The 25,372-nt window shown below is 40.5% G+C and overlaps 1 protein-coding gene across 3 annotated transcripts in view; it reads left to right on the forward strand.

Moving 5' to 3' along the window:
- The window catches only part of ESR1 (estrogen receptor 1), a 410,506-nt gene that overhangs the window by 192,328 nt on the left and 192,806 nt on the right, over positions 1-25,372 (forward strand). For all 3 annotated transcript variants that reach the window (XM_027551868.1, XM_027551866.1, XM_027551867.1), the window contains exon 4: positions 3,685-3,801. In XM_027551868.1, the coding sequence (XP_027407669.1) occupies positions 3,685-3,801 (117 nt within the window). The remainder of the gene's footprint in view (positions 1-3,684; positions 3,802-25,372) is intronic.

Raw genomic sequence — 25,372 nt, forward strand, 5'->3', positions numbered from 1 at the left:
TACTAGTTTGCATTCCCACCAACAGTGTAAGAGGGTTCCCTTTTCTCCACACCCTCTCCAGCATTTATTGCTTGTAGACTTGGATCACAGCCATTCTGACTGGCGTGAAATGGTACCTCATAGTGGTTTTGATTTGCATTTCTCTGATAATGAGTGATGTTGAGCATCTTTTCATGTGTTTGTTAGCCATCTGTATGTCTTCTTTGGAGAAATGTCTATTTAGTTCTTTGGCCCATTTTTTGATTGGGTCATTTATTTTTCTGGAGTTGAGCTGTAGGAGTTGCTTGTATATTTTTGAGATTAGTTGTTTGTCAGTTGCTTCATTTGCTATTATTTTCTCCCATTCTGAAGGCTGCCTTTTCACCTTGCTAATAGTTTCCTTTGATGTGCAGAAGCTTTTAAGGTTAATTAGGTCCCATTTGTTTATTTTTGCTTTTATTTCCAATATTCTGGGAGGTGGATCATAGAGGATCCTGCTGTGATGTATGTCAGAGAGTGTTTTGCCTATATTCTCCTCTAGGAGTTTTATAGTTTCTGGTCTTATGTTTAGATCTTTAATCCATTTTGAGTTTATTTTTGTGTATGGTGTTAGAAAGTGTTCTCGTTTCATTCTTTTACAAGTGGTTGACCAGATTTCCCAGCACCACTTGTTAAAGAGATTGTCTTTAATCCATTGTATATTCTTGCCTCCTTTTTCAAAGATAAGGTGTCCATATGTGCGTGGATTTATCTCTGGGCTTTCTATTTTGTTCCATTGATCTATATTTCTGTCTTTGTGCCAGTACCATACTGTCTTGATAACTGTGGCTTTGTAGTAGAGCCTGAAGTCAGGTAGATTGATTCCTCCAGTTCCATTCTTCTTTCTCAAGATAGCTTTGGCTATTCAAGGTTTTTTGTATTTCCATACAAATTGTGAAATTATTTATTCTAGCTATTTGTTTTTCTTTTTTCTGATGTAAGTTGAAGACTGACAAATAGTGGTTAATGGTGTTTGGTTAAGAAAATTTTGTTTTAAATGTATAGATCAAAGACATACTTATTAATTGTTTCTTGTTGCCAATTTGTCAAGTCTAAATTTTAATGTAGTTTAGGCAGGAGAAAACCCAGCTTTGTCACAAAAGGTTGGCATTACAACCATGATTCTATTGTGCCTCTATTTTAATTCTTGTTAAGGAATGGATTTGATTGTACAAATCCAGCATGTTTTGTCTATTAAACATGTTAGTTCAAGAACTTCATTTGGTTTTATAAAGATACGCATCTATGACGGCTGGCCAATCCAAACAAGATTTAACCAAGTGACTTCTAACCCAAGTTTTCCCATCTTCTGGCTTGCAAAACATCTGGCTTTTGGGAGGGAAACTGAATCAAAGTAATTTTTTTATTCAAGTGATTGTTGACTTCTAAGCCTTAATATAAACTTATTTTTAAGAGTTAAAATAAGTCAACATGTCCTGCACAAACATCATAGGAGATGAAACACTAAGAGTTTCTTTGACGTGTCAGAAGAATATTAGAGTTTTAATATTTTAAACTTTTAGTTAGAGTTTACATCTACCCAGGTAAATTTTATTTCTAGATCTATTATTTCTTCAATTTGTCCCTGTTAATAGGAAAGATTCTAAAGATAAATAACTATGCGTGGGTATTTGAGACAGTGTGTGGTCTTTTACTGAAGTTAAGAAATTTCAACTCTGTTGACTAGTTTGTTGTTTCATATTATGCAATAGAGGAATGCACATGTTAATTTAATCTGAAGCTTGTTTATACAATGGCTTTTATAATGTATATCTAAAGACAGAGAACCAAGTTTTATGAGACCAGTATCTCTTGTCAATTCCCCACTCCACCCTACTCTAATTGGACTGACCCTTAAATTAAATAAAGGACAAAGAGGTCTGTAGTTTCACTACATGTTCTGGCTTGCCCTTAGTAAATGAGAAAATAGAAACTTAAAACAGAGAATCTGAATTAGAAGGTCACATATACACTTACCTTTTATGTGAATGGAAAACATTTTAAAACTGTACATATCATCTTTTTAGTCTAAATTCAGGTTGTTTTCCAAAGAGGCATAAGAATTTTAGACTTATATAAAAGGACTTCTTTATAAAACTATGCTAATGATACTTTATGATTTGTAAAATTTAATATTCTGTATATTATCAACCAGACTTCTTTTGATGGGTAGAGGAATGGAGGTGACTTCCAAATCTTAGAGCAGAAACTTTATGTGGCCAGTTGGATATCTTTCCCCAAAACTCAGAGAAGAGGACTGGAATGGCAGTTTAAGTCTGTGAGTCATCTGCATTTAGTGGCGATGGAAGCCAAAGACGTGGGGCAGAATTTTCTGGTGGGAGAATTCAGGGTCACAGGAAGAGAAAAGGTCTGCATGCTGAGCCCCAGGTATCTCTGGATTATTAGGAGGAATAATATAAGGGGGGAAAATCTACAAAGTCTGGGAAGCCCCAGCCTGGGAGGTAAAGAGAGTGCTGGGAGCATTTTTTGTTACAAAAGCCCAGGGGGAAGCATGTTTCAAGAGGAAGGAGGAGCTGTCAGATGCTTCTGATGGGTCAAGCGTGGGCTGAAAGTGGCTGTTGAACTCAGCCACTGAAGTCATGGATGGTTTCTAGGAAGCTACGTTTGTGGAGCGACAAAAGTGGAAAGCAGATTGATGTGACTGAGGCAGGCAGGAGCAAAAGGAGGAAGAAGACCTCTGGTGTAGACATCTGTGAGGAGCTGAGCTTGGAAGGAGGGGCAGGATATCTGATAGAAGTTGGCGAGTGTTGTGGGTTAAGGGGGAACATTTTTGTGGGACAGACCTGCCTGATGTGATAAAAGCCAATGAGAAAGAAGCCTTTGAGTGGGAGAGATTCAGTAAACAAGAGAGAAAAGAAAGAGGATTTAGAGTGAAATAACAGCAGCAACAACAACTAAATATTCATTCAGTGTTTGCCAGACCCAGGGCGCTGGGCTAAAAATTAACTGTGACATGTGTTCTCATAGTATGTATCTTACATTATAATGTATATGACGTTATATAGTGGGTGCCTTTGTGTTTTCTAGATTAGAGCGGGGAAGTGTGATTTAGGGATGTTAACTAACCTGTTCAGCATCCTTCAGCTAGTAAGTGATGGACAAATTTATTAAAGGATAAACTTGGCCACTGCCCCAGTCTACCATCCCTGACTTAAATTTAGGTGTTTTGTGCTGCATTTGGAGAGCTGCTTAAAGAATCTTTAAATTATATTTTAAGAAAGAGCATTTCGAAACTCTGAAGTTCTAATGACTGTATTGGGACAACAATTTTGATAAGTGACCTGCGTCAAAGAAACCAACCAAACAAACTGTTGTTTATCTACTAGGAAAGCTTAACTTTGTGAATATATATAAAACATTATGCCCCCAAATATAGGCTTTGTGAACCAAAATGGATTTTTGCAAAGAACTCTCAAAGCAAGTGGGAGAGGCGGAAATTCAGTCTAGGAGAGTTTTTTTTTTTTTTTTTTTTTAACACTTCAAGAAGGACACAAAAAGGACAGTGGGTTGAGGTAGCAACAAGGGAAAGTCAAGTAAGTGATGATGGAAAACCTCCTCTAGACAGCTTCCCTGTAGATTCCCTATAGATTCAGACCAGCTAAATTTCCTGAAATAATACTAATTCTGTCCTCTTGCTTTTCATAGGACATAATGACTACATGTGTCCGGCCACCAACCAGTGCACGATTGATAAAAACAGGAGGAAGAGCTGTCAGGCCTGCCGGCTACGCAAGTGCTATGAAGTGGGCATGATGAAAGGCGGTAGGTACCTTGGACCCAGGGCACCCACCTTCCCACCTGCCATGATGTCCTTGTGCATCACCCACTGCTGGCTGTTTCCATTCTGGTAACTGTGGGAATGGAGTGATTTCTCTTCTAATTAATTTTTTTCCTATTCGTATTTTTCTTTGCAATGAAAGTATTTTATAACACATTTCCTTAAAAAAATTAGAAATGTGAGCATGCCATTTTGTGTTTCATATTTTTAATATACATAATGATGCTTAAAATCAAGATGTGTGGGAGGTGGTGGTGGAAGAAAAGGAAAACTGCTCAATGAGTTTTTCTAGGAATATTTTTCAGTTACTGTTTTAGATTGTTAATGCTAGATCATGATATCTGGGAAGACACCTTCACTTCACTGAGACTTGTATATGTAAAAGCTAAAGAGCTAATTTATAATCTTTCAATCCCTTCATATTCCTTAGGGAATTTGAATTTCAATTGACGGGCAGCTTTCTCCTTTAGAAGCTGAGTTAGCCAGCTGCTCCCATGATCTCAGTGTCTAGCGTGGTGCTGGGGACAATGCAGTGATTTCCAAGCACTAACCATCACTAGGTGGCTGGGACTTGTGCTCGTGTGCTTGTGTCTCTCTGGCTGTGAGTATGTATATGTATGGCTTTCTGTCTCTTCATGTAAGCAGTCTTCCAGTTTTCTTGTACAGGAATCCAGTGTCTTGTTCTGGGGGTATTAGGTGCTCCATAAATAGGGTTTCCTCATTGATTTCCTTGTATTCTTTGGAATCCACTTTTGAAGAGTACTTTTAGTCTTGAATAGCCTTCAGAACACCAGGAGAGAACAAAGAGGAAATGTGTAAATAAAGGAATGGGCGCAGCCAGTGTTTTAGGGTAATATAAGGCTTCGTAGGTGGCACTGGTGGTAAAGAGCCCGCCTGCCAATACAGGAGATGTAAGAGACACGGGTTCGATCCCTGGGTGGGGAAGATCCCCTGAAGGAGGAAATGGCAACCCACTCCAGTATTCTCACCTGGAGAATCCCATGGACAGAGGAGCCTGGCGGGCTACAGTCCATGGGGTCTTAGAGTCGGACATGACTGAGCGACTTAGCACAGCATGCACAAAGAGAGACAGACCTATGATGGTGCTGCCTGCTGAGCATAATGGGGAAAAGCTTTCTGGAGAGGAGGCTTGAGATTAGTTAAGGAGAGCAAAGTTGCCATGACAAAGATTAGTGATTGTGTAAATAGAGGGCAGCTAACCTTTAACTCATTAATACTTGGACAAAGTGGGAGGCAGAGGAAAAACCAGCAATCATGCTTGATGATTATATAATTGAGCTTATAGGCAAAGATTCCTTAGTTAGTGGTCATAAATAAACCTACTGGGTTGAGATTTTTTTTTTTTTTTGGGTTGAGATTTTTGAATACAACATTTGGAATAAATTCTCTTGATGAACAGATGAAATGTTGAATTTACACATTGTGTGAGCTATGACTATATGTCTTGAGAGTCTGAAAAAGCAACTTTAATTCAAAGGGTAATTAATTCCAAGAATTTAACAGTCACATTCAGAAAATGACACTTTGAGTCATAAAGGGATTAAATATTTAAGGAATTCATCTTTCTTTGTACTGTTGGAGAATTAGTCAGGCTTAATTAAACTCACAAAAAGCTTCTTAAGGTAACTTGATAAGTGACAGGAATATAACAGCTACATGTAAAAAGTTTAATTTGAAAGAGTGAGTCCAAGTTTGATATTCTTCTTTGGCAATTACAGGTAGATTAAGCCCAGCCTCTTAAATTCTCTCTAAAAGCTGGAATAATCAACTTGTAAATAGGTCCAAGACATTTTTTTTCCTTTGAGGGTACCCATACATTGACCCCACTTCATAGAAACAATTCTGTTTTCCTAATTAACATCCAGATACAGTCTGACTGAATAAATATTAATTATTCATACTCATTTTTAATCTAACAAAAAATTTAACATGCAAAGACATAATAAAAATCTCCCCACTGTTTTCAAATGGGACTTTGGATAATTACTGCACATAGCCAATCTAAGTGCATATGCATATTCTTGTACATGTATATTTATGGCTGCAAAATATATACCTGTGTTAGTCTGCTACTATATTAGTTTTCTGAGCCTGCTATAACAAAATCTATAGACTGGTGGCTTAAACGTAGAAATTGATATCTCATGGCTCTGAAGACTGGAAGTCTAAGATGAAGCTGTTGGGAGGTTCAGTTTCACCCTAGACCTTTCCCCTTAGTTGAAGATGGTCCCCTTCTCTTTCTGCCTTCTCTGCGTGTGCATCCCTGGGGTGTGTGTGTGTGTGTGTGTATTTTCTCTTCTTTGAAGGACACCAGTCATGTTGGATTAGGACCCCATCCTTAGGGCCTCTTTTAATCTTTATTACATCTTTAAAGAGCCTATATCCAAATTTAGTACTGTTTTGAAGTACTAGGGTTAAGGCTTCAATTTGATTTTTTTGAGGACACACAATTCAGTCCATAACAATTTCCCATAAAATTCCTTAGCAGTTGTTAGTAGCCATCTGCATAAAATGAAAACATGTGTCTTTCTGGCGGTTTATCCACGTGTATAAGTTTTATGGCAAGCTTTAAAATTGTAAAACTATAGGCTGTGAGAACATCTCATTTTAATTATGTGTATAGTGCTTGCCATAAAGCAATGTAATTTATATTACATTTAAATTATGGGATAGCACACATAACCTTATAACACCTTATGTAACAACTCCCCAAATCCCACCCAATAAAGACTTAATTTAAAGCTGCAAGTACAGTTATAACCAACTATAAAATCAGAAATTACTTGTAAAGAACAGCTGTGACTAAATAAATCTTTACAATGTTTTCCTACCGGTTTCACAAGAATCCAGTTTCTGAACCAGGCTAGAGACCAATTATAATATTGAATCTCAACATATGAAACAAAATGTTTCATTTCAGATAAAAGAGAGAGAACCACAAACTTACCCCTTACTTTTAGAGCAAGGCTGAATGTGTTTATTAAAGCATTCTAGAGATCCAAAAGAGTGCATGGTTTATCTACACAAAGAAATTATTTTAATCTCTTATGATAACTGCTGTACCCTGAAAATCCCAACATCATTGTTAGATTTGGTCCTGAGGCAAATTGATTCAGTCGGATGCAGGATTTAAGACATGCTTTAGGGGATGCTCTTGCCCATCTTAGTACCAGTGCTGGTTTCCTCATTTTCCTGCCTAGCTTGCATTTTCCTTTTCATCTGTCTCCCTCCTCTTCAACCTTAAGTGGCAGATTAAACGTCTGTTCTTTAGGGAGAGCCTCTCTGTTGCCTTGGGCTTCCCTTGTGGCTCAGCTGGTAAAGAATCCGCCTGCAATGCAGGAGACCTGGATTCGATCCCTGGGTTGGGAAGACCCCCCTGGAGTAGGGAAAGGCTACCCACTCCAGTATTCTGGCCTGGAGAATTCCATGGACTGTATAGTCCATGGGGTGGCAAAGAGCTGGACACGACTGAGCGACTTTCACTCTTTTTTTCCGCTGGTGCCTCACTCTACATTAGCCCCTTGTGTTCTCCCTCTCATAGCAGACACCTCTTCCCTGAATTCTCATTACTGTTATTGTTCATTGTTCAACATCTGTCCATGAACTCCACAGTGGTGAGGGCTCCTCTCTCTGTCCTGTTTACTGATCTAGCACTAAACAAGCCACAAAGTGAGTATTCAAGAATTTCCTTCCCCATGAGTTAATGGCATAGTTCATTTAAATAGTTATTAGTTTAGGACTGCTTAGGGGTGAGCTACTACAGAGAGTGTAAAGATGAATAAACACCCAGTCCCTTGCATCAGTATCCTCACTGTACAAAGAGGACGTTTGCTCATCAAGTGACAAATAAAAGTCCTTAGGACAAGTTAAAGACCAGGATGGAAGATAGGATGAGAATGGAAGACCATTGGTCAGTGGAAGCTCAGAGCTTTGGCCAGTCACTACTGGGTTTAGTTCAACCCAGAGTGTTACTCAGACCATCTGACTTCCAAAGTGAATATTATTATCCAAGAACGTGGAATTTCTATCTTGGGTTAATGAAAGGGGAAAACTTCAGAGATGGAATTCTTGGTCCAAATATTGGCTTCTCCTCAGACTTGCTGAGCAATCCTGTTACAGTCATTTTTATTGAGTTTCATTATCCTCAGATGTAAAATAAAAATAAACAATTTGTACTTAACAAGTTTCTTGTAAAGATCACAATTTATGTGAAGTATTTATTAAAGTACCACACAAGTGTTAGTGGTTACAGGCAGCCCTCGGAGACTCTGCAGGCTTGGTTCCAGACCACTACGATGAGGTAAATATCACAATAAAGCGAATCACAGAAAAAAATTTTTTTGGTTTCCCAGTGCATGTAAAAGACATGTCTACACTACACTGTACTCTATTTTGTCTAAAATAATGTGCATACCTAGTTAAGAAATGTTTGTTGTTGTCTGGTTACTAAGTTGGAGAAGGCAATGGCACCCCACTCCAGTACTCTTGCCTGGAAAATCCCATGGATGGAGGAGCCTGGTGGGCTGCAGTCCATGGGGTCGCTAAGAGTCGGACAGGACTGAGCTAGTTCACTTTTCACTTTCATGCACTGGAGAAGGAAATGGCAACCCACTCCAGTGTTCTTGCCTGGAGAATCCCAGGGACAGTGGAGCCTGGTGGGCTGCCATCTGTGGGGTCGAACAGAGTCGGGCACAACTGAAGCGACTTAGCAGCAGCAGCAGTTACTAGGTTGCGTCTGACTCTTCTGCAACCCCGTAGACTGTAGCCTGTCAGGCATCTTCATCCTTGGGATTTCCCAGGCAGGAATATTGGAGTGGGTTGCCATTTCTTTGTCCAGGGGATCTTCCTGACCAAGATGTCTATTCCATGTCTCCTGCATTGCAGGCAGATTCTTTACCCACTGAGTCACCTGGAAAGCCCAATTAAGAAATACATTAGTGCTAAGAAGGAAAAAAAAAAAAAAAGCTAACCATCCACTGAGCCTTTCAGTTCAGTTCAGTTCAGTCACTCAGTCATGTCTGACTCTTTGTGACCCCATGGACTGCAGCACGCCAGGCTTCCGTGTCCATCACCAATTCCCGGAGCTTGCTCAAACTCATGTCCATCGAATTGCTGATGCTATCCAACTGTTTCATCCTCTGTCATTTCCTTCTCCTGCCTTCAGTCTTTCCCAGCTCAGGGTCTTTTCCGATGAGTCATTTCTTCGCATCAGGTGGCCAAAGTATTGGAGCTTCAGCTTCAGCATCAGTCCTGCCAATGAATATTCAGGACTGATTTCCTTTAGGATGGACTGGTTGGATCTGGTGGTCCAAGGGACTCTCAGGAGTCTTCTCCAAGACCACAGTTCAAAAGCATCAATTCTTCAGTGCTCAACTTTCTTCATGGTCCAACTCTCACATCCATATATGACTATTAGAAAAACCATAGCTTTGACTAGATGGACCTTTGTTGGCAAAGTAATGTCTCTGTTTTTTAATGCTGTCTAGGTTGGTCGTAGCTTTTCTTCCAAGGAGCAAGCATCTTTTAATTTCATGGCTGCAATCACCATCTTCAGTGATTTTGGAGCCCCCCCCCCAAAAAAAAATCTCTCACTGTTTCCGTTGTTTCCCCATCTATTTGCCATGAAGTGATGGGACCAGATGCCATGATCTTAGTTTTCTGAATGTTGAGTTTTAAGCCAACTTTTTCACTCTCCTCTTTCACTTTCATCAAGAGGCTTTTTAGTTCCTCTTCACTTTCTGCCATAAGGGTGGTGTCATCTGCATATCTGAGGTTATTGATATTTCTCCCAGTAATCTTAATTCCAGTTTGTGCTTCATCCAGCCCAGCATTTCATATGATGTACTCTGTATGTAAGTTAAATAAGCAAGGTGACAATATACAGCCTTGAACTACTCCTTTCCTAAATGGGGACCAGTCTGTTGTTCCATGTCCGGTTCTAACTGTTGCTTCTTGACCTGCATACATATTTCTCAGGAGGCTGGTTGGTGGTCTGGTATTTCCATCTCTTTCAGAATTTTCCACAGTTTGTTGTGCTCCACACAGTCAAAGGCTTTGGCATAGTCAATAAAGCAGAAGTAGATGTTTTTCTAGAACTCTCTTGCTTTTTTATTATCCAGTGGACGTTGGCAATTTGACCTGAGTCTTTAGTGAGCCATAAAAGTAACATCGCAGATCATTGATTACAGTTCACCATGATGAATATAATATTAAAGAAAAAACTTGAAATATTGTGAAAATTACTAAAAAGGAACACAGAGACAGAAAGTGAGTAAATACTGTTGAAAAAATGGCACTAATAGACTTGCTTTTGTTGCCACAAGTCTTTAACTTGTGAAAAATACAGTATCTTCAAAGTATAGCAAGATGAAGTATGCCTGTGTATCTTCCATCCTAAAAATAATCCCTATCACGGATGTGTTTTTTTTTGGGGGGGGGGTGGGTGGCGAGGAAGAGAATGGCAATTTTATCACTAGTACTAGGTATAAATATCTAATTCTTTTGTAGAAAGTAGAACCCTGGCTAAGCTACATCTGCTTTTTCTTTTTGACTTTTTGGTGTCATATGCTGAGTATATCTTCATGAGTGGGATTTGTTTTTTTTTATCATTTTATGATACCATAGATTTACACAAACTGGCTAAAATTCCTCACATAGACTCAGAAGTGTGTTGGTGTAAGGGTTTTCATTTTTCAGATGAGGAAATTGGCATCCGAAATTAATTGATGTGCAGGACTCATGCACTGCCCATCCTGTTGTACTTCCTTTTTACATATTAAGAAGAAATTAAAGATGAAGTGATAATTGTCACTAACTGTTTACTTTGGTGACAATGTTGCAGTTTAATTTCGAGAAATACTCCCAAACAATAAATAAATTTAACTAACAGTACAGTCTTAAAGTGAGGAAATAAGATACTAATAATATTGATGGAGAAATGTATGTTATGTGTTTCAAATAACTGAGATGCTGAATGAAGAGCTGGAAAATAAAATGTTTCCTGTTTTTCTGAGCTTAATAATTATAGTTCTGAGTAACTATAATTAGTTTCATTGATAGGATGGGCTTCCAGTCCAGAAAATTAGGTTTCTTTTGATCCTATACTGGCTATTTTTCTTTACCAAAATAGTCAAGTGTTTATTAAAGTTAATGACCAGAGAACCAAATCACTGAATTAAAAATGTAAATGTGAATTTCTCCCTAGGGATAGTCCAGCAATTCTTGTGAGAACTGTAGCTGCATGTGAATCCAAGCTTTTTCAGAAGGCAGGGTTGAGAATTCATGTTTAGGAATTGATTTAAGAAAAATGTTAAGGGAAAGCTAATTGCTCTTGACTAAGGAGATTCTGGTTGTTTTAAGAAGCAACTTAGATATTTATGATATTAAAAATATATTTTACTATTTTATATTATGAATAATTAATTCAAGCAAAACTTCTTCCTTATTATCATTTTTCGTTTTCAAACAAAGACATACACTGAATCACATACAGGACCTTCAGTTAAGTTCAGTTCACTCACTCAGTCATGTCTGACTCTTTGTGACCCCATGAATCACAGCATGCCAGGCCTCCCTGTCCATCACCAACTCCCAGAGTTCACTCAAACTCATGTCCATCAAGTCAGTGATGCCATCCAGCCATCTCATCCTCTGTCATCCCCTTCTCCTCCTGCCCCCAATCCCTCCCAGCATCAGGGTCTTTTCCAATGAGTCAGTTCTTCACATCAGGTGGCCAAAGTATTGGAGTTTCAGCTTCAGCATCAGTCCTTCCAGTGAACACCCAGGGCTGATCTCCTTTAGGATGGACTGGTTGGATCTCCTTGCAGTCCAAGGGACTCTCAAGAGTCTTCTCCAACACCACAGTTTAAAAGCATCAGTTCTTTGGCGCTCAGCTTTCTTCACAGTCTAACTCTCACATCCATAACATGACCATTGGAAAAACCATAGCCTTGACTAGATGGACCTTTGTTGGCAAAGTAATGTCTCTGCTTTTCAATATGCTATCTAGGTTGGTCATAACTTTCCTTCCAAGGAGTAAGTGTCTTTTAATTTCGTGGCTGCAGTCACCATCTGCAGTGATTTTAGAGCTCCCAGAAATAAAGTCTGACACTGTTTCCCCATCTATTTCCCATGAAGTGATGGGACCAGATGCCATGATCTTAGTTTTCTGAATGTTGAGCTTTAAGCCAACTTTTTCACTCTCCTCTTTCACTTTCATCAAGAGGCTTTTTAGTTCCTTTTCACTTTCTGCCATAAGGGTGGTGTCATCTGCATATCTAAAGTTATTGATATTTCTCCCAGCAATCTTGATTCCAGCTTGTGGTTCTTCCAGCCCAGCGTTTCTCATGATGTACTCTGCATATAAGTTAAATAAGCAGGGTGACAATGTACAGCCTCGACGGACTCCTTTTCCTATTTGGAACCAGTCTGTTGTTCCATGTCCAGTTCTAACTGTTGCTTCCTGACCTACATACAGATTTCTCAAGAGGCAGGTCAGGTGGTCTGGTATTCCCATCTCTTCCAGAATTTTCCACAGTTTATTGTGATCCACACAGTCAAAGGCTTTGGCATAGTTAATAAAGCAGAAATAGATGTTTTTCTGGAACTCTCTTGCTTTTCCCATGATCCAGCGGATGTTGGCAATTTGATCTCTGGTTCCTCTGCCTTTTCTAAAACCAGCTTGAACGTCTGGAAGTTCACGGTACACGTACTGCTGAAGCCTGGCTTAGAGATGAATAAATTCAGGTGAATGAAACAATATAGCAGGCAGCCCAGGGTGTCCATCCTTCAGATCTTTTAATGTGCTGAGCAACTTTCTTAAAAATTTGGCAGAATATGATGGGATCATCTCATTTCAAAGACTGTTTCCTTACTTATTAGTGATTTCTTCCATCAGAGTTACCAATGACTTTCAATTTGTTAAATCCAGCAGTCAATTCTTAGTCCTCCGCTTGATAGATTAGCAGCATTGGACACAGTAGATAATTTTCTCCTTAATGTGCTGATTGTACTTACCTCTCAGGACAATGTACTTCCCCCCCACCCACCCGATTTGTCTCTTTCTCTAGATCTTCTCTGAGTGTTTCTCATCTTCTTTCCTGATTCTCAATGTTGGAGTGGCCCAGGATTCAGTCCAGGGAACACTTCTGTTCTCTGTTCGTTCTCATTCCATTTTGGTATTCCCTAGTCCCATGGCTCTAAATACCATGTATATGCTGATGACTGCCCAGTTTATGGGCTTCCCAGGTGGTGCTAGTGGTAAAGAATCTGCCTGACAATTCAGGAGATGTAAAAGACGTAAGTTAGATCCCTGGGTTGGGAAGATTCCCTGGAGGTGGGGATGGCCACCCACTCCAGTATTCTTGCCTGGAGAATCCCATGGCGAGAGGAGCCTGGAGGGTTTCAGGCCATAGGTCGAAGAGTCAGACACGACTGAAGAGACTCAGCATGCACACGTGTCCAGTTTATACCTTTAGCTCCGACTTTCTCCCAAGTTTATGACTTCTATATATGGTTTCTAATGTGTGTTCCTCACTTGGGTGTCTAATAAATATCTCAAACTCAATTTGTTCAAACCTGAATTTCTTGTCTTTATCCTCCAATGTACTTTATCTGTGATCCTTCTCATCTTAGCTGATAATTTCATCTTTTGAATTGATCAGACCCCCCAAACTGAATTATCCTCAACTCTTTTCTTTCTCCCATACCTCACATTCGGAAAGTTCTGGTGGCTCTGCCTTCAAATATTTTCGGACTCTGACCACTTCTCCCCACCTTTATCGTTGCCACTCTGGTCTGAAATAACATCATGTTTCTCCCACTTTATTGCTGAAGTCCTACTTGATTTTTTCCTTGCTTCCCTGTAGTCTCCCCCCCTCCCCCACTAAAGATATGTTAAAAATGGAAAATAATCCAAGCACTTCTCAGAACCTTGCATTGCTTCCCAGTTCACTCAGCTGATGTCATTACAGAGGCCAGAAGACCCCGTCTCCTCCCTCTTCTTACTTCTTTCACCTTTTTTCCTATTACTCTCTATCCTGCTTCCTCCACTCCAACTTGTGGACATTCTTAAATGCCAGGTGCACTTCTGTCTTGAAGCATTTACTCTAATTTTTCCTTCTCCCTGGAATGCCATGCCCCCAAATGTTTGTGCACCTAACTCTAACCTCTCTCAAATTCTGCTGCATTATCAATTTATCAGTGAGATTTATCCTGCCCATTGTATTGATAGTTTGTTTCATCCACACATCCTGCAGTTCTCTCTGTTTTCCCACGTCCCCATCCTGCATTTCCACCTTTTAATACATCACATAATTAATTTCAGATGATTTATTATTTGATATCTGTCTCTATAAAACAGGCTCCAGATGGGAGCTTACAAACAAATCAAACATGCTTGTTTGTTCACTGATGACATTTCAAACACTTAGGTCAGTGCCTGCATCTAATAGACAATCAAGAAATAGTTGTAGCATACACGACTTATTAGAGTGAACGAGCACAACCGAAAGTGCATTGTTAAGTGTTGAGCTGTGAATAGGTTGAGTGTCAGGAGTCCTGTTTTTCTAATTAAGAACATATGCTTGGAAATTAAAACCTGTATAGGAGTTAGCTTTTATTGCAAAGCAGAACCTCACCTCAGTACCTCAATGGCAGTACAACAAGAAGCATCTCTTACTCACATGTCAAGGACATGGCCTAGATGCTGGCATTGGCTGGGTTCCCTCCAAGGTCTGGAGGTCAGCTGGCTGTTTTGGCTGGAGCACCTGGAATGACTCAGTTTTGCTTCACATGTCTCCCATTCTCCAGCAGGCTTGTCCGGGCATGTCCTCATGGTAGGTCTGAGGCATGGAAGAGAACAAGCCTCAGACCGCAAGCCCATTCCAAGCTTTTGCTTGCATTATCCATTGATGTCCAAGGCCCCAAGCCAGTCAGACGGCTGGGTCTTTGGCTTCGTGAGAGAGGCTTTCAGAGTTGTGTGGCAAAGGCTACAAAATTGGAACCATTTTTGTAATCTTATCACAACCAGAAATATGAACTTTTCAGATTTTGGACTCAAAAATAGAGAATCACGAACTCTTACACTTGGAAGGGACCTATGGTTCATTTATTCTTCTTCCATACTCAGTGTAGGAACCCTCATCTAGCATTGCTGACAGCTGTGCTGGGGTGCTGAATGCAGATGTCAATTTTGTGTTCACACCCCATACACATGATGAGTGGACACAATAGGGGAAAAAAAAAAAAAAAAACAACGCAGGAGTAGATATGAGCCAGTAATTCTGGAAAAATAGGGGCTTGTTTTATATATGCCATATTTCACTAATTCATTTAGATCTAGGTTTGGACTTCCCTCGTAGCTCAGATGGTAACGAATCTGCCTGCAATGCAGGAGACCTGGGTTCAATCCCTGGGTCAGCAAGATCTGCTGGAGAAGGAAATGGCAACCCACTCCAGTGTTCTCTCTGGAAAATTCTGTGAACAGAGGAGGCTGGCAGGCTATCATCCATGGGGTTGTAAAGAATCAGACAAGACTGAGCAACTAACACTTTCACTTTTGTTTTTAAAGGACAGAAAGAGGGATCTTCATTTACCTTTTCAAGGATAACCATGTCTCACCTTGCTGCTGCTGCTAAGTCGCTTCAGTCGTGTCTGACTCTGTGTGACCCCATAGACGGCAGCCCACCAGGCTTCCCGTCCCTGGGATTCTCCAGGCAAGAACACTGGAGTGGGTTGCCATTTCCTTCTCCAGTGCATGAAAGTGAAAAGTGAAAGTGAAGTCGCTCAGTCGTGTCCGGCTCCAGCGACCCCATGGACTACAGCCTACCAGGCTTCTCCGTCCATGGGAGTTTCCAGGCAAAAGTACTGGAGTGGGGTGCCATTGCCTTCTCCGGTCTCACCTTGAATGAGACATAATTCAAAGACATGCTGACAGATATTTACAAAAATTCCAGAACTGGGTCATTCTTATATATTCCTATAATTTGCTTTTGCAAAAGCAAATCATTCTTGAGATGATGTAAGGACCCTTTCTGTGGATAGAACTTACAAGATGCAGAACTTTGGGGGCAGTAATTGTATGAATAAATTGCTACTTTTTAAGTTCTGTAAACCTAAAACCTCATAAATGTTCATGTGTTTACTTTTTATTTCAGTGATTGTGATTAGGATAATAAATGGTGCTTAGGGCTGAAAGAACTTAAAGATCACCTAGTCCGTCGCTTTGTTTTTCAGCTCATTGTTCTTATCCAAGTTACACAGCTAGGTAGCTGCTCAGACTGGAGCCAAGACTCCTGACACCTAGTTCATGGCTCTTTTCATTGTCTAGCACTACCTCGCTGACCTAGAGGACTTAGAGCATCATGAAAAAAGACACATGCATGAGTAAGATACTAATATCACACAGACCAAAATTATGACTTAGGAAACCTTACTGTGGGCCCCAAATCCTGTTCTTCTTCAACAAAAATATTAACACATTTGGCTTAATTGCACAACAGAAGCACCAAAATAAATTTATATGAAGAGTGTGCTGGTTATTTGAAAAAGAATTACTTAATATTTAATTACTTCCTATTGCTTAATATAATTTTAAAAGGACATTTTCTCCTTCAGGCCAAGGGTTTTCACTGTTTTGAGATAACAACAGCAATATTTGTTGAAAGCCCATCTGTTTTCTTTTTAAAAATATTTAGACTATTCTAGTATAAAAAATGTTAATTTTGCCAAGTAAAAAGGAGGGCTGGGTAAGGGTCCAGTCTGAACCTGGTTCTTTCAAGGACTCTTGGGCAGATCATTTAATTTTTCTGAACTCAATTTTCACTTGTGAAAAATAGGAGCTTAGCGCTGAGTGGTCCCTAGAGCATCTTTTGAATCTTAAATTTTATATTTTATGAAGACAGAGTCAGAATCTAAAGCTAAAGTTATGTATACGAGTGTCCCATTATGAAGAACATATTGGGAAGTAGCTATCATATCAATATTTATATTTCAAGCTAAATTTTCAAAGTAGCTAACAACTGGAAAAACCGGTTGGAATGGACAAAGCTATTCTCTTCATTGATTAGCATGAAAAGTGAATGTCTTCAGAGTGAAGAGTGTCATCAAAATGAGTGTGATGTTCTAGTGATAGGCGCAGATGGCTATAACATCACTACATCAAACAGATCAAGAATAAAGTTTGTTGAGATAGATAGGGCTTTGAGGAGATAACTAACCTATTTTTTTGGTATTCAGTTCAGTTCAGTTCAGTCGCTCAGTCATGTCTGACTCTGTGACCCCACGGACTGCAGCACACCAGGCCTTCCTGTCCATCATCAACTCCCGGAGTTTACCCCAAATCATGTCCATTGAGTCGGTGATGCCATCCAACCATCTCATCCTCTGTCGTCCCATTCTCCTCCTGCCCTCAATCTTTCCCCCAGCATCAGGGTCTTTTCAAATAAGTCAGCTCTTTGCATCAGGTGGCCAAAGTACTGGAGTTTCAGCTTCAACATCAGTCCTTCCAAAGAGCACTCAGGACTGATCTCTAGAGATGTATTAATTGTAGTTGGGCTTCCCAGGTGACACTGGTGGTAAAGAATCTGCCTGCCAATGCAGAGGTGGGTTCAGTCCTTGGGTTGGGCAGATCCCCTGGAGAAGAGAATGGCAACTCACTCCAGTATTCTTGCTGAGAAATCCCATGGAAAAGGAGGCTGGTGGGCTATAATCCATGGGGTCACAAAGAGTCAGACGTGACTAAGCAGCTAAACAGCAACAACAAAGTTATGCTTAAGACTTGAGTTCCAAGAGCTGGTGAAACTTTACAGTGCCTGCTTTGTGGAACAGAGAAAGGAAGAAGCTGAAAAGATAGTGTTTTGAGAAGTTCCTGATTAGATACCAGACAAATGAGTCTGGTGATTTTGGCTTGGAAAATTATCTAGTAGGTATAAACCAACACACACGAGATGAGATGTCTTAGAAATCTTGAAAATATATGCCAACCCTAAAAGAGATTTAAAGGTAAAGTGATGAGACATGTGGAAAGAAAGGTTCTGATTACATCTGGAGACAACACATGGTTTAGTTTAAGCTTGATTGAGCAAATAAAAGTAGTGAGAAATATGAAAATTATACTTAGGGGTTTGTATCTTTAAAAGTTTGCTAAGACTAGTTACTGTTGTATTTATTTTATATTAAATTTTTGGCAGTCCTACTTAGAAAATTTTTTTTTATATATTTTATTTATTTTTTAAATTAATTTTATTTTATTTTTAAACTTTACATAATTGTATTAGTTTTGCCAAATATCAAAATGAATCCACCACAGGTATACATGTGTTCCCCATCCTGAACCCTCCTCCCTCCTCCTTCCCCATACCATCCCTCTGGGTCGTCCCAGTGCACCAGCCCCAAGCATCCAGTATCGTGCATTGAACCTGGACTGAAAATTTTATATAACAAATGTCAGGCCAACTCCAAACTTCTTGCCAAATCATTTAAAATAAGGGTAACCTTTATTGAGCATTTACCGTGTGGGGGTGTTTGGAGACACAAGGGTAAAACACAATCGCTTAACACAGTGTCTAGGCAACCTTTTGATGCAAAGAGACCTTTCACTTAAAAGGTGACCAACCCTCTTCCTTCCCTCAAAAGACCTGAAATTTAAGTTGGCCTAAATATTCCTGCTGTCTCAGTTATCCACCAGTTCCAACCTTAGTGATATCTATTATACTTTGTACTCCCAGGAATCAAGCTCAAGTTTGCTGGCTGACCTTTTGTATTTTGTGTTTTCAACTTCTGGCTGATGTTCATGGGGATATGTCCTATTGCCAAGCTAAGTCCTGTCCATCCTATATTTATTTCCATCTCTTTGTGGGTCCCAGTCTCACAGAAAACATTCCTGTATGAATCCATTAACTGCGTCATCAGGCTCTCCTAAGAATCAAAGGCATGAATTATATTTTGGTAAGTAAAAGTTGGTACACAAAAGTTAGCTTTTATTTTTCATATATGATGTTTATGTCTTTAGCTTTTAAAATCAGTCTCCCTGGCTTCAAAATTTAGCTCTGCCTGGAAATGAGTGACCATGAATGAGATACTTAACCTCTCCAGACCTCAGCGGACCATAATAATACCTACCTAAGATGGTTGTGCAAGAATTAATCTGTAGCTTTTATTATTGTATGTGGCCTGTAGTGAGCCCTCCATATAAGTTGGTTGCAACAGTATTAAGAGTACACTCAAAGTCAGAGTTTTCACCACCATGAGTTGCTGTTATAATGATGAGCTGCACTTCTTAGAAAAGATCAATAAAAACTGCTAGAGAATCAAGAAGGGCTTCATGCCCAACATGCAGGTTGAAGGAGTTTGCTGTGTGAATGATGCTTTGGAAAAATTAATGTTTGAAGAATTAAGGAATGCCTGTCGAGATGGTGGTGTTGGTACCTTTCTGCCAGCCATGAAACAAATTGGCACTGTGGCTGCCCCGCCTGGTATTGTTCATCGATCCATTGGTCTTCCTGATGTCCATTCAGCTTATGGGTTTGCTATTAGGAATAAGGCAGCCTTTAATATGAATGACCCTGAAGCAGTGGTATCTCCAGATGGTGTTGGATTTGACGTTAACTGTGGTGTCTGCTTGCTGAGAACCAATTTAGACGAAAGTGATGTTCAGCCTGGGAAGGAGAAACTCGTCTAAGCTATTTTGACCACAGTCCTGTTGGGGTGGGGTCAAAAGGTGTCATCCCAATGAATGCCAAAGACTTGGAGGAAGGCTTGGAGATGGGTATAGACTAATTCCTGAGAGAAGGCTATGCCTGGGCGGAGGACAAGGAGCATTGTGACGAGTACAGAAGGATGCTGCAAGCTGACCCCAATAAAGTCTCAGCGAGGACTAAGAAAAGAAGCCTTCCCCAGTTGGGGACTCTGGGAGCAGGCAACCACTATGTAGAAATCCAACTTGTTGCTGAGATTTTCAGTGAGTCTGTTGCTAAGAAAATGAGCATCAGCCATAAGAGACAGATGTGTGTGATGATCAAAAGTGGAAGCAGAAGCTTGGGCCACTAAGCCACAGATGCTGTCATAGCTATGGGAAAAGCTATGAAGAGAGAGGATTATAGTCAATGATCATCAGTTGGCTTGTGCTCGAATTGCTTCCCCAAAGGGTCAGGACTATCTGAAGGCAATGGCAGCAGCTGAGAAAGAAAATCAGTCCTGCGTGTTCATTGGAAAGACTGATGCTGACGCTGAAGCTCCAATACTTTGGCCACCTGGTGTGAAGAGCTGACTCCTTAGAAAAGACCCTGATGCTAGGAAAGATTGAAGGCAGGAAGAGAAGGGAATGACGGAGGATGAGATGGCTGGATGGCATCACCAACTCAATGGACAAGAGTTTAAGAAAGCTCTGGGAGGTGGTGATGGACAGGGAAGCCTGGCATGCTGCAGTCCATGGGCAAAGAGTTGGACACAACTGAGCAACTGAACTGAACTAAGAACCATGCCTGGGTCAACTGCTCTTCCATGACTTTCTTAACCTGTCAGGCTTTTGTCAAGGTCTTCAATGCAACCCCTGATGACTTGGACCTACATGTGATCTATGATGTTTCTCACAATGTTGCCAAAGTAGAACAACATATAGTGGATGGGAAGGTGCGGACTCTGTTAGCACACAGGAAGGGGCCCACCTAAGCCTTCCCTCCTCACCATCCCCTCACTGCAGTTGATTACCAGCTCACTGGACAACCAGTGCTCATTGGTGGCACCATGGGAGCCTGCAGCTGTGTTCTTACTGGCACTGAGCAGGCCATGACTGAGACCTTTAGAACAACTTGTCATGGAGCGGGCCTTGCATTGTCCCAAGCAAATTCAAGACATAATTTAGATTTCCAGGATGTCCTAGACAAATTGGCAGGTGTGGGAATTACAATCCAAGTTGGCTCGCCCAGGCTGGTCATTGAAGAGGCACCTGAGTTCTCTACGAGCGTGACAGCAGTGGTGAACACCTGCCATGATCCTGGAGTCAACAAGAAGGACATTAATCTGAAGCCAATTGCTGTTCTCAAAGGATAGAATGCTGACTGCCGCCACCGGACACCGCTGATCCTCACTGAAGTGGAAATGGACAAAAACACTCTTCAGACATCGGGCTCGAGACCTGACAGGCTCCAGGGTGTGCTGCTCTAGCTGCCTGTTTTAGGATGGCTGGTGGGGCGGCTTCCAATTCTGGAGTCAATGTTGTAAACTTTCCTTCTGGAAGGAGTCACGTTGCCCCCATCTGGAAAGGAAGGCATATGCTTCCTCTCTGATTATCCCACAGATTTTTAGGAAAATCTGTTAGTGGGTGGGGCTAAGTCAAAAAAATTGCCTTACTCAGTCACACAAGTCTTTCTTCACCAGAATGAAATTCTTTACATCAACCTCTTTTTCCAGCCCGAGAGGTGTTGTGAAGGCCATTCCATGAAATAGAAAGAGTTTGGAATGTTTCTTTTTTCCCTCTGTCACTTTGTTCACTTATCCACTCTTTCACCCCCTTGCCCTGCACTGAGCAAACCCTTAAAAACCATTTTTACTTGGTGCATACAAATGGGTCAAAGCAGGATGTTGAACAGATGGATAATGGTACAAGTTATAGAGGGGGGATGTGTGTGGAGGTGTAGGGATGTTAACCTAACCCTAACCCAAAAGAGAAAATCACTCTTCCTAGACTTGTTACCTTTGTCTTTCTAAATAGAAGGCAGAGTTTTGACTTACCTGTAACAGTGGCATCAGCTGGTGTCTGTCATTAATTAGGCCTGGTCAGGGAGACTTTTCTTGAATAATAACTTGCACGGCTGCATCAGAGAACCGCACAAAATACTGAGTATCTTTACATTTGTGACTGACATTATTATAAAACATCAAATGACCACAACTGTGATGCTAATGGTTACTCTGTGTTGACAGGTTGACTAGTCTTGTGCTACCTAATCAGATGAGGTGCTATGTACTGTAATGCCCGAAGATGTTAAAGTTATAGGCTACTAAGGCCACAATTGAGTCCAAACACTAAAACAAAAAAACCTAATAAAGTTGTAATACATTGCCTATATGTCATCCTTAATATTTTATAGCTTAGGACAGTTAGTATTTCTACTTGATTCACTTTGGTCAGTGGTCCTGTTTTCTGATTTTTTCCCTGGTTACTTTCAGAGATGTACCTTAAAGATATTCTTTTCTAACACTTATTCCTCAAAGCCTGGCATGCTGAAGTCCATGCAGTCACAAAGAGTCAGACTTGACTGAGTGACTGAACTGAACTGATCTCTTAACTTATAATAGACCTCCCCTTCCCACTGGAGTATCTTCTAAATGCAGAGTATCTTCTAGAGGCTGGAATAAAGCTGACTTCCTCTGAAAAACATGTGACATGAAATAGCATGTCTTTGCTCTGAAAACTCAGTGACTTTAATGATTTTGATGGTAGAGTTTGAAAGTTATCAACAAGTTAGTAATATTAATGCAACAATTTATAATTATTAATTGTATAGTATATAATCACTTACGCCTCTGGGTTGGACCAGTGACCACTGTGCACAGGTGACTTAAGGATGCAGGTTACCTGTGAACACTGGAGGGCATTTGAAGATGAGAAACAGGCTTCTGGCAGGTGCTAGGTTCTCTAGAGATGAGGCAACACTGAGTATCTGTGTGGACTCTGTCTAACTGGGCTTTCCCGGTGATGCCATCTAGCAAAGTCCACTGTCCAAACTGTGAAGTCAGTGTAAGAAATGCTGTTGACCATCCTAGGTGCATATGTTACGTCCTATTGGATGCTTTGAAAGTCACTCTTTGGGGAGGGGGTGGGGAGCAAATGAGGAAGAGAAATAAAGAGGAATGGTTTGTGCCATGGTGTTTCTGTATTATAAGCTTTTCTTATATGTAGCATTTCTCCCAGACTTGGCCCTTTTAATGACCTTGGGAAGTAATGGTTAATATTTTGAGTTCAAAAAGAAAACTGTAAACATTGTTTTCCTTGTTCTAAAGATGTTATTTTCCCAAAAAGCCATTTTAAAATGAATGTTCAAACGAAGTTGAAAAGATAGAGTACACTCAATTTTTGCCTTATCTACTTAATCTAATCTCCATATAAAATGCAATTCCACTATACTATTATAATTAAGAATTATTTAGTGATCAATTATTATGTATTTAGTTCACTTTGGAAAATCAGTGATATGTAAAATGTAGTTGCCTCAGCCCAAGGAACCTGTTAATTTAACCTCCTGTCCACCTTGGCATTCACAGCTCTTATCTTCTCCGTTCAGTTCAGTCACTCAGTCACGTCCAACTCTTTGTGGACCCCAAGGACTACAGCACCAACTCCTGGAGTTTGCTCAAACTCATGTCCATCAAGTCGGTGATGCCATCCAGCCATCTCAACCTCTTGTCATCCCCTTCTCCTCCTGCCCTCAATCTTTCCCAGCATCAGCGTTTTTTCATATGAATCAGTTCTTTGCATCAGGAGGCCAAAGTATCGGAGTTTCAGCTTCAGCATCAATCCTTCCAATGAATATTCAGGACTGATTTCCTTTAGGATTACTTCTTTGATCTCTTTGCAGTCCAAGGGACTCTCAAGAGTCTTCTCCAACACCACGGTTAAAAAGCATCAGTTCTTTGGCTCTCAGCTTTCTTTATGGTCCAACTCTCACATCCATACATGACTACTGGAAAAACCATAGCTTTGACTATACAGACCTTTGTTGGTAAAGTCATGTCTCTACTTTTTAATATGCTGTCTAGGTTTGTCATAGCTTTTCTTCCAAGGAGCAAGCATCTTTTAATTTCATGACTGCAGTCACCATCTTTAGTGATTCTGGAGCCCAAGTAAATAAAGTCTGTCCCTGTTTCCATTGTTTCCCCATATGTTTGTCTTGAAGTGATGGGACCAGATGCCATGATCTTTGTTTTTTGAATGTTGAATTTTAAGCCAGCTTTTTCACTCTCCTCTTTCACTTTCATCAAGAGGTTCTTTAGTTCCTCTTAGCTTTCTGCCATAAGGGTTACCTTCTGAATCACATCTATTTTTTAAAATTTATTTTGATGTATTTCTTGGAGAATAATTGCTCTACAATGCTGTGTTGGTTTCTGCCTTACAAAAATATGAATTAGCCATAAATATACATATGTCCCCTCCTTTTGTGTCTCCATCTCACCCGCCTCCATCCCACCCCTCTGGTCATCAGAGAGCACTGAGCTGAGCCCCTTGTGTTGTACAGCAACTTCCCACTGGCTTTCTGTTTTACAGTAATTTATATATTTCAATGCTATTTTCCCAATTTGTTCCATCCTCTCCTTCCCCTACTGTGTCCATAAGTCTGTTCTCTATGTCTGCATCTCTATTCCCGCCCTGCAAATAGATTCATCAGTACCATTTTTCTAATTTCATGTTATTATACGATAGTTGTTTTTCTCTTCCTGACTTTCTTCCCTCTAACAGGCTCTATGTTCGTCCACCTGTGATCTGCTGTCAGAATTCTGGTGTTAAGCCAGGTACTGAACATCTTGAACCTTGCCAGTCTAAGGACAAGCTGAATACAGTGGTGGGCAGTCAGTTCCAACTGCAGGAGACCGGGTTCTGCCATCTTGGCACTTGACTGCTGCTTGGCCTCACTGCCTTTGACTTGAACATATGTTTACTTCATTGTCTACCTTCTGCCTCCTCACTTTCATTTTGACTCTTTGGCGTAATCCCATCGACATAAAGCTTTGATTTTTGACTACTAGGTCATTTATCTGACTGATCATTTCTCATTGCTTGAATCATGTCTAGACTTTGCTGTCACTTAGCCATGGTTATGCATACCACTCAGCCCTGGCCTCAATACTGTCTTGGAATCTTCTCCCGAGTGGCAGACTGTCCATGCCCCTTAGCTTTGGACCCTTTTTGATTGTGCTGTTCCCCAGTAGCCAGCCAGCTGCCTGGCACTGCACTTAATGTATCTTTGTTTATTAAACACTTAATTGAATAGGATATAGATTTCATCTTCTAGGTGCCAGGTTGAGTTGAGCCAAAAATACGTTCATCTCATATCTATGTGTGTGCTTAGTCACTCAGTTGTGTCTGACTCTTGTGACCCCATAGACTGTAACCTGCCAGGCTCCTCTATCCATGGGATTCTCCAGGCAAGAACACTGGAGTGGGTTGCCATTTCCTTCTCCAAGGGATCTTCCCAACCCAGAAATCGAATCCTGGTCTCCTGCATTACAGGCATATCTATGCAGTTGGCTTTTTAATTTCTGGAAGCAAAGACTGTCATATTCTTGTTTCATTTGTAGCACAGTGACATCTTATAAATAGTTGTTATTGATGGTGAGTTTAATGATAATGGAAAAAGGAGGAGAGGTGGTTTATCTTAGTGCTTAGATAAGTCATTCTCTTGGCATTAGTCTGTTGTTCAGATCCCTAGGCATGACTGAAGTAACACCACTAATCATAAGGACCTCTCCTTCCCCTTCTTTCTCTCTCTCTCTTTTTGCCTAGTGCACAGACCTGTGGAAAATTATTATGTAATTTTA

This window comes from Bos indicus x Bos taurus, chromosome 9, assembly GCF_003369695.1.
Source record: "Bos indicus x Bos taurus breed Angus x Brahman F1 hybrid chromosome 9, Bos_hybrid_MaternalHap_v2.0, whole genome shotgun sequence".
NCBI classification, from domain to species: Eukaryota; Metazoa; Chordata; class Mammalia; order Artiodactyla; family Bovidae; genus Bos; species Bos indicus x Bos taurus.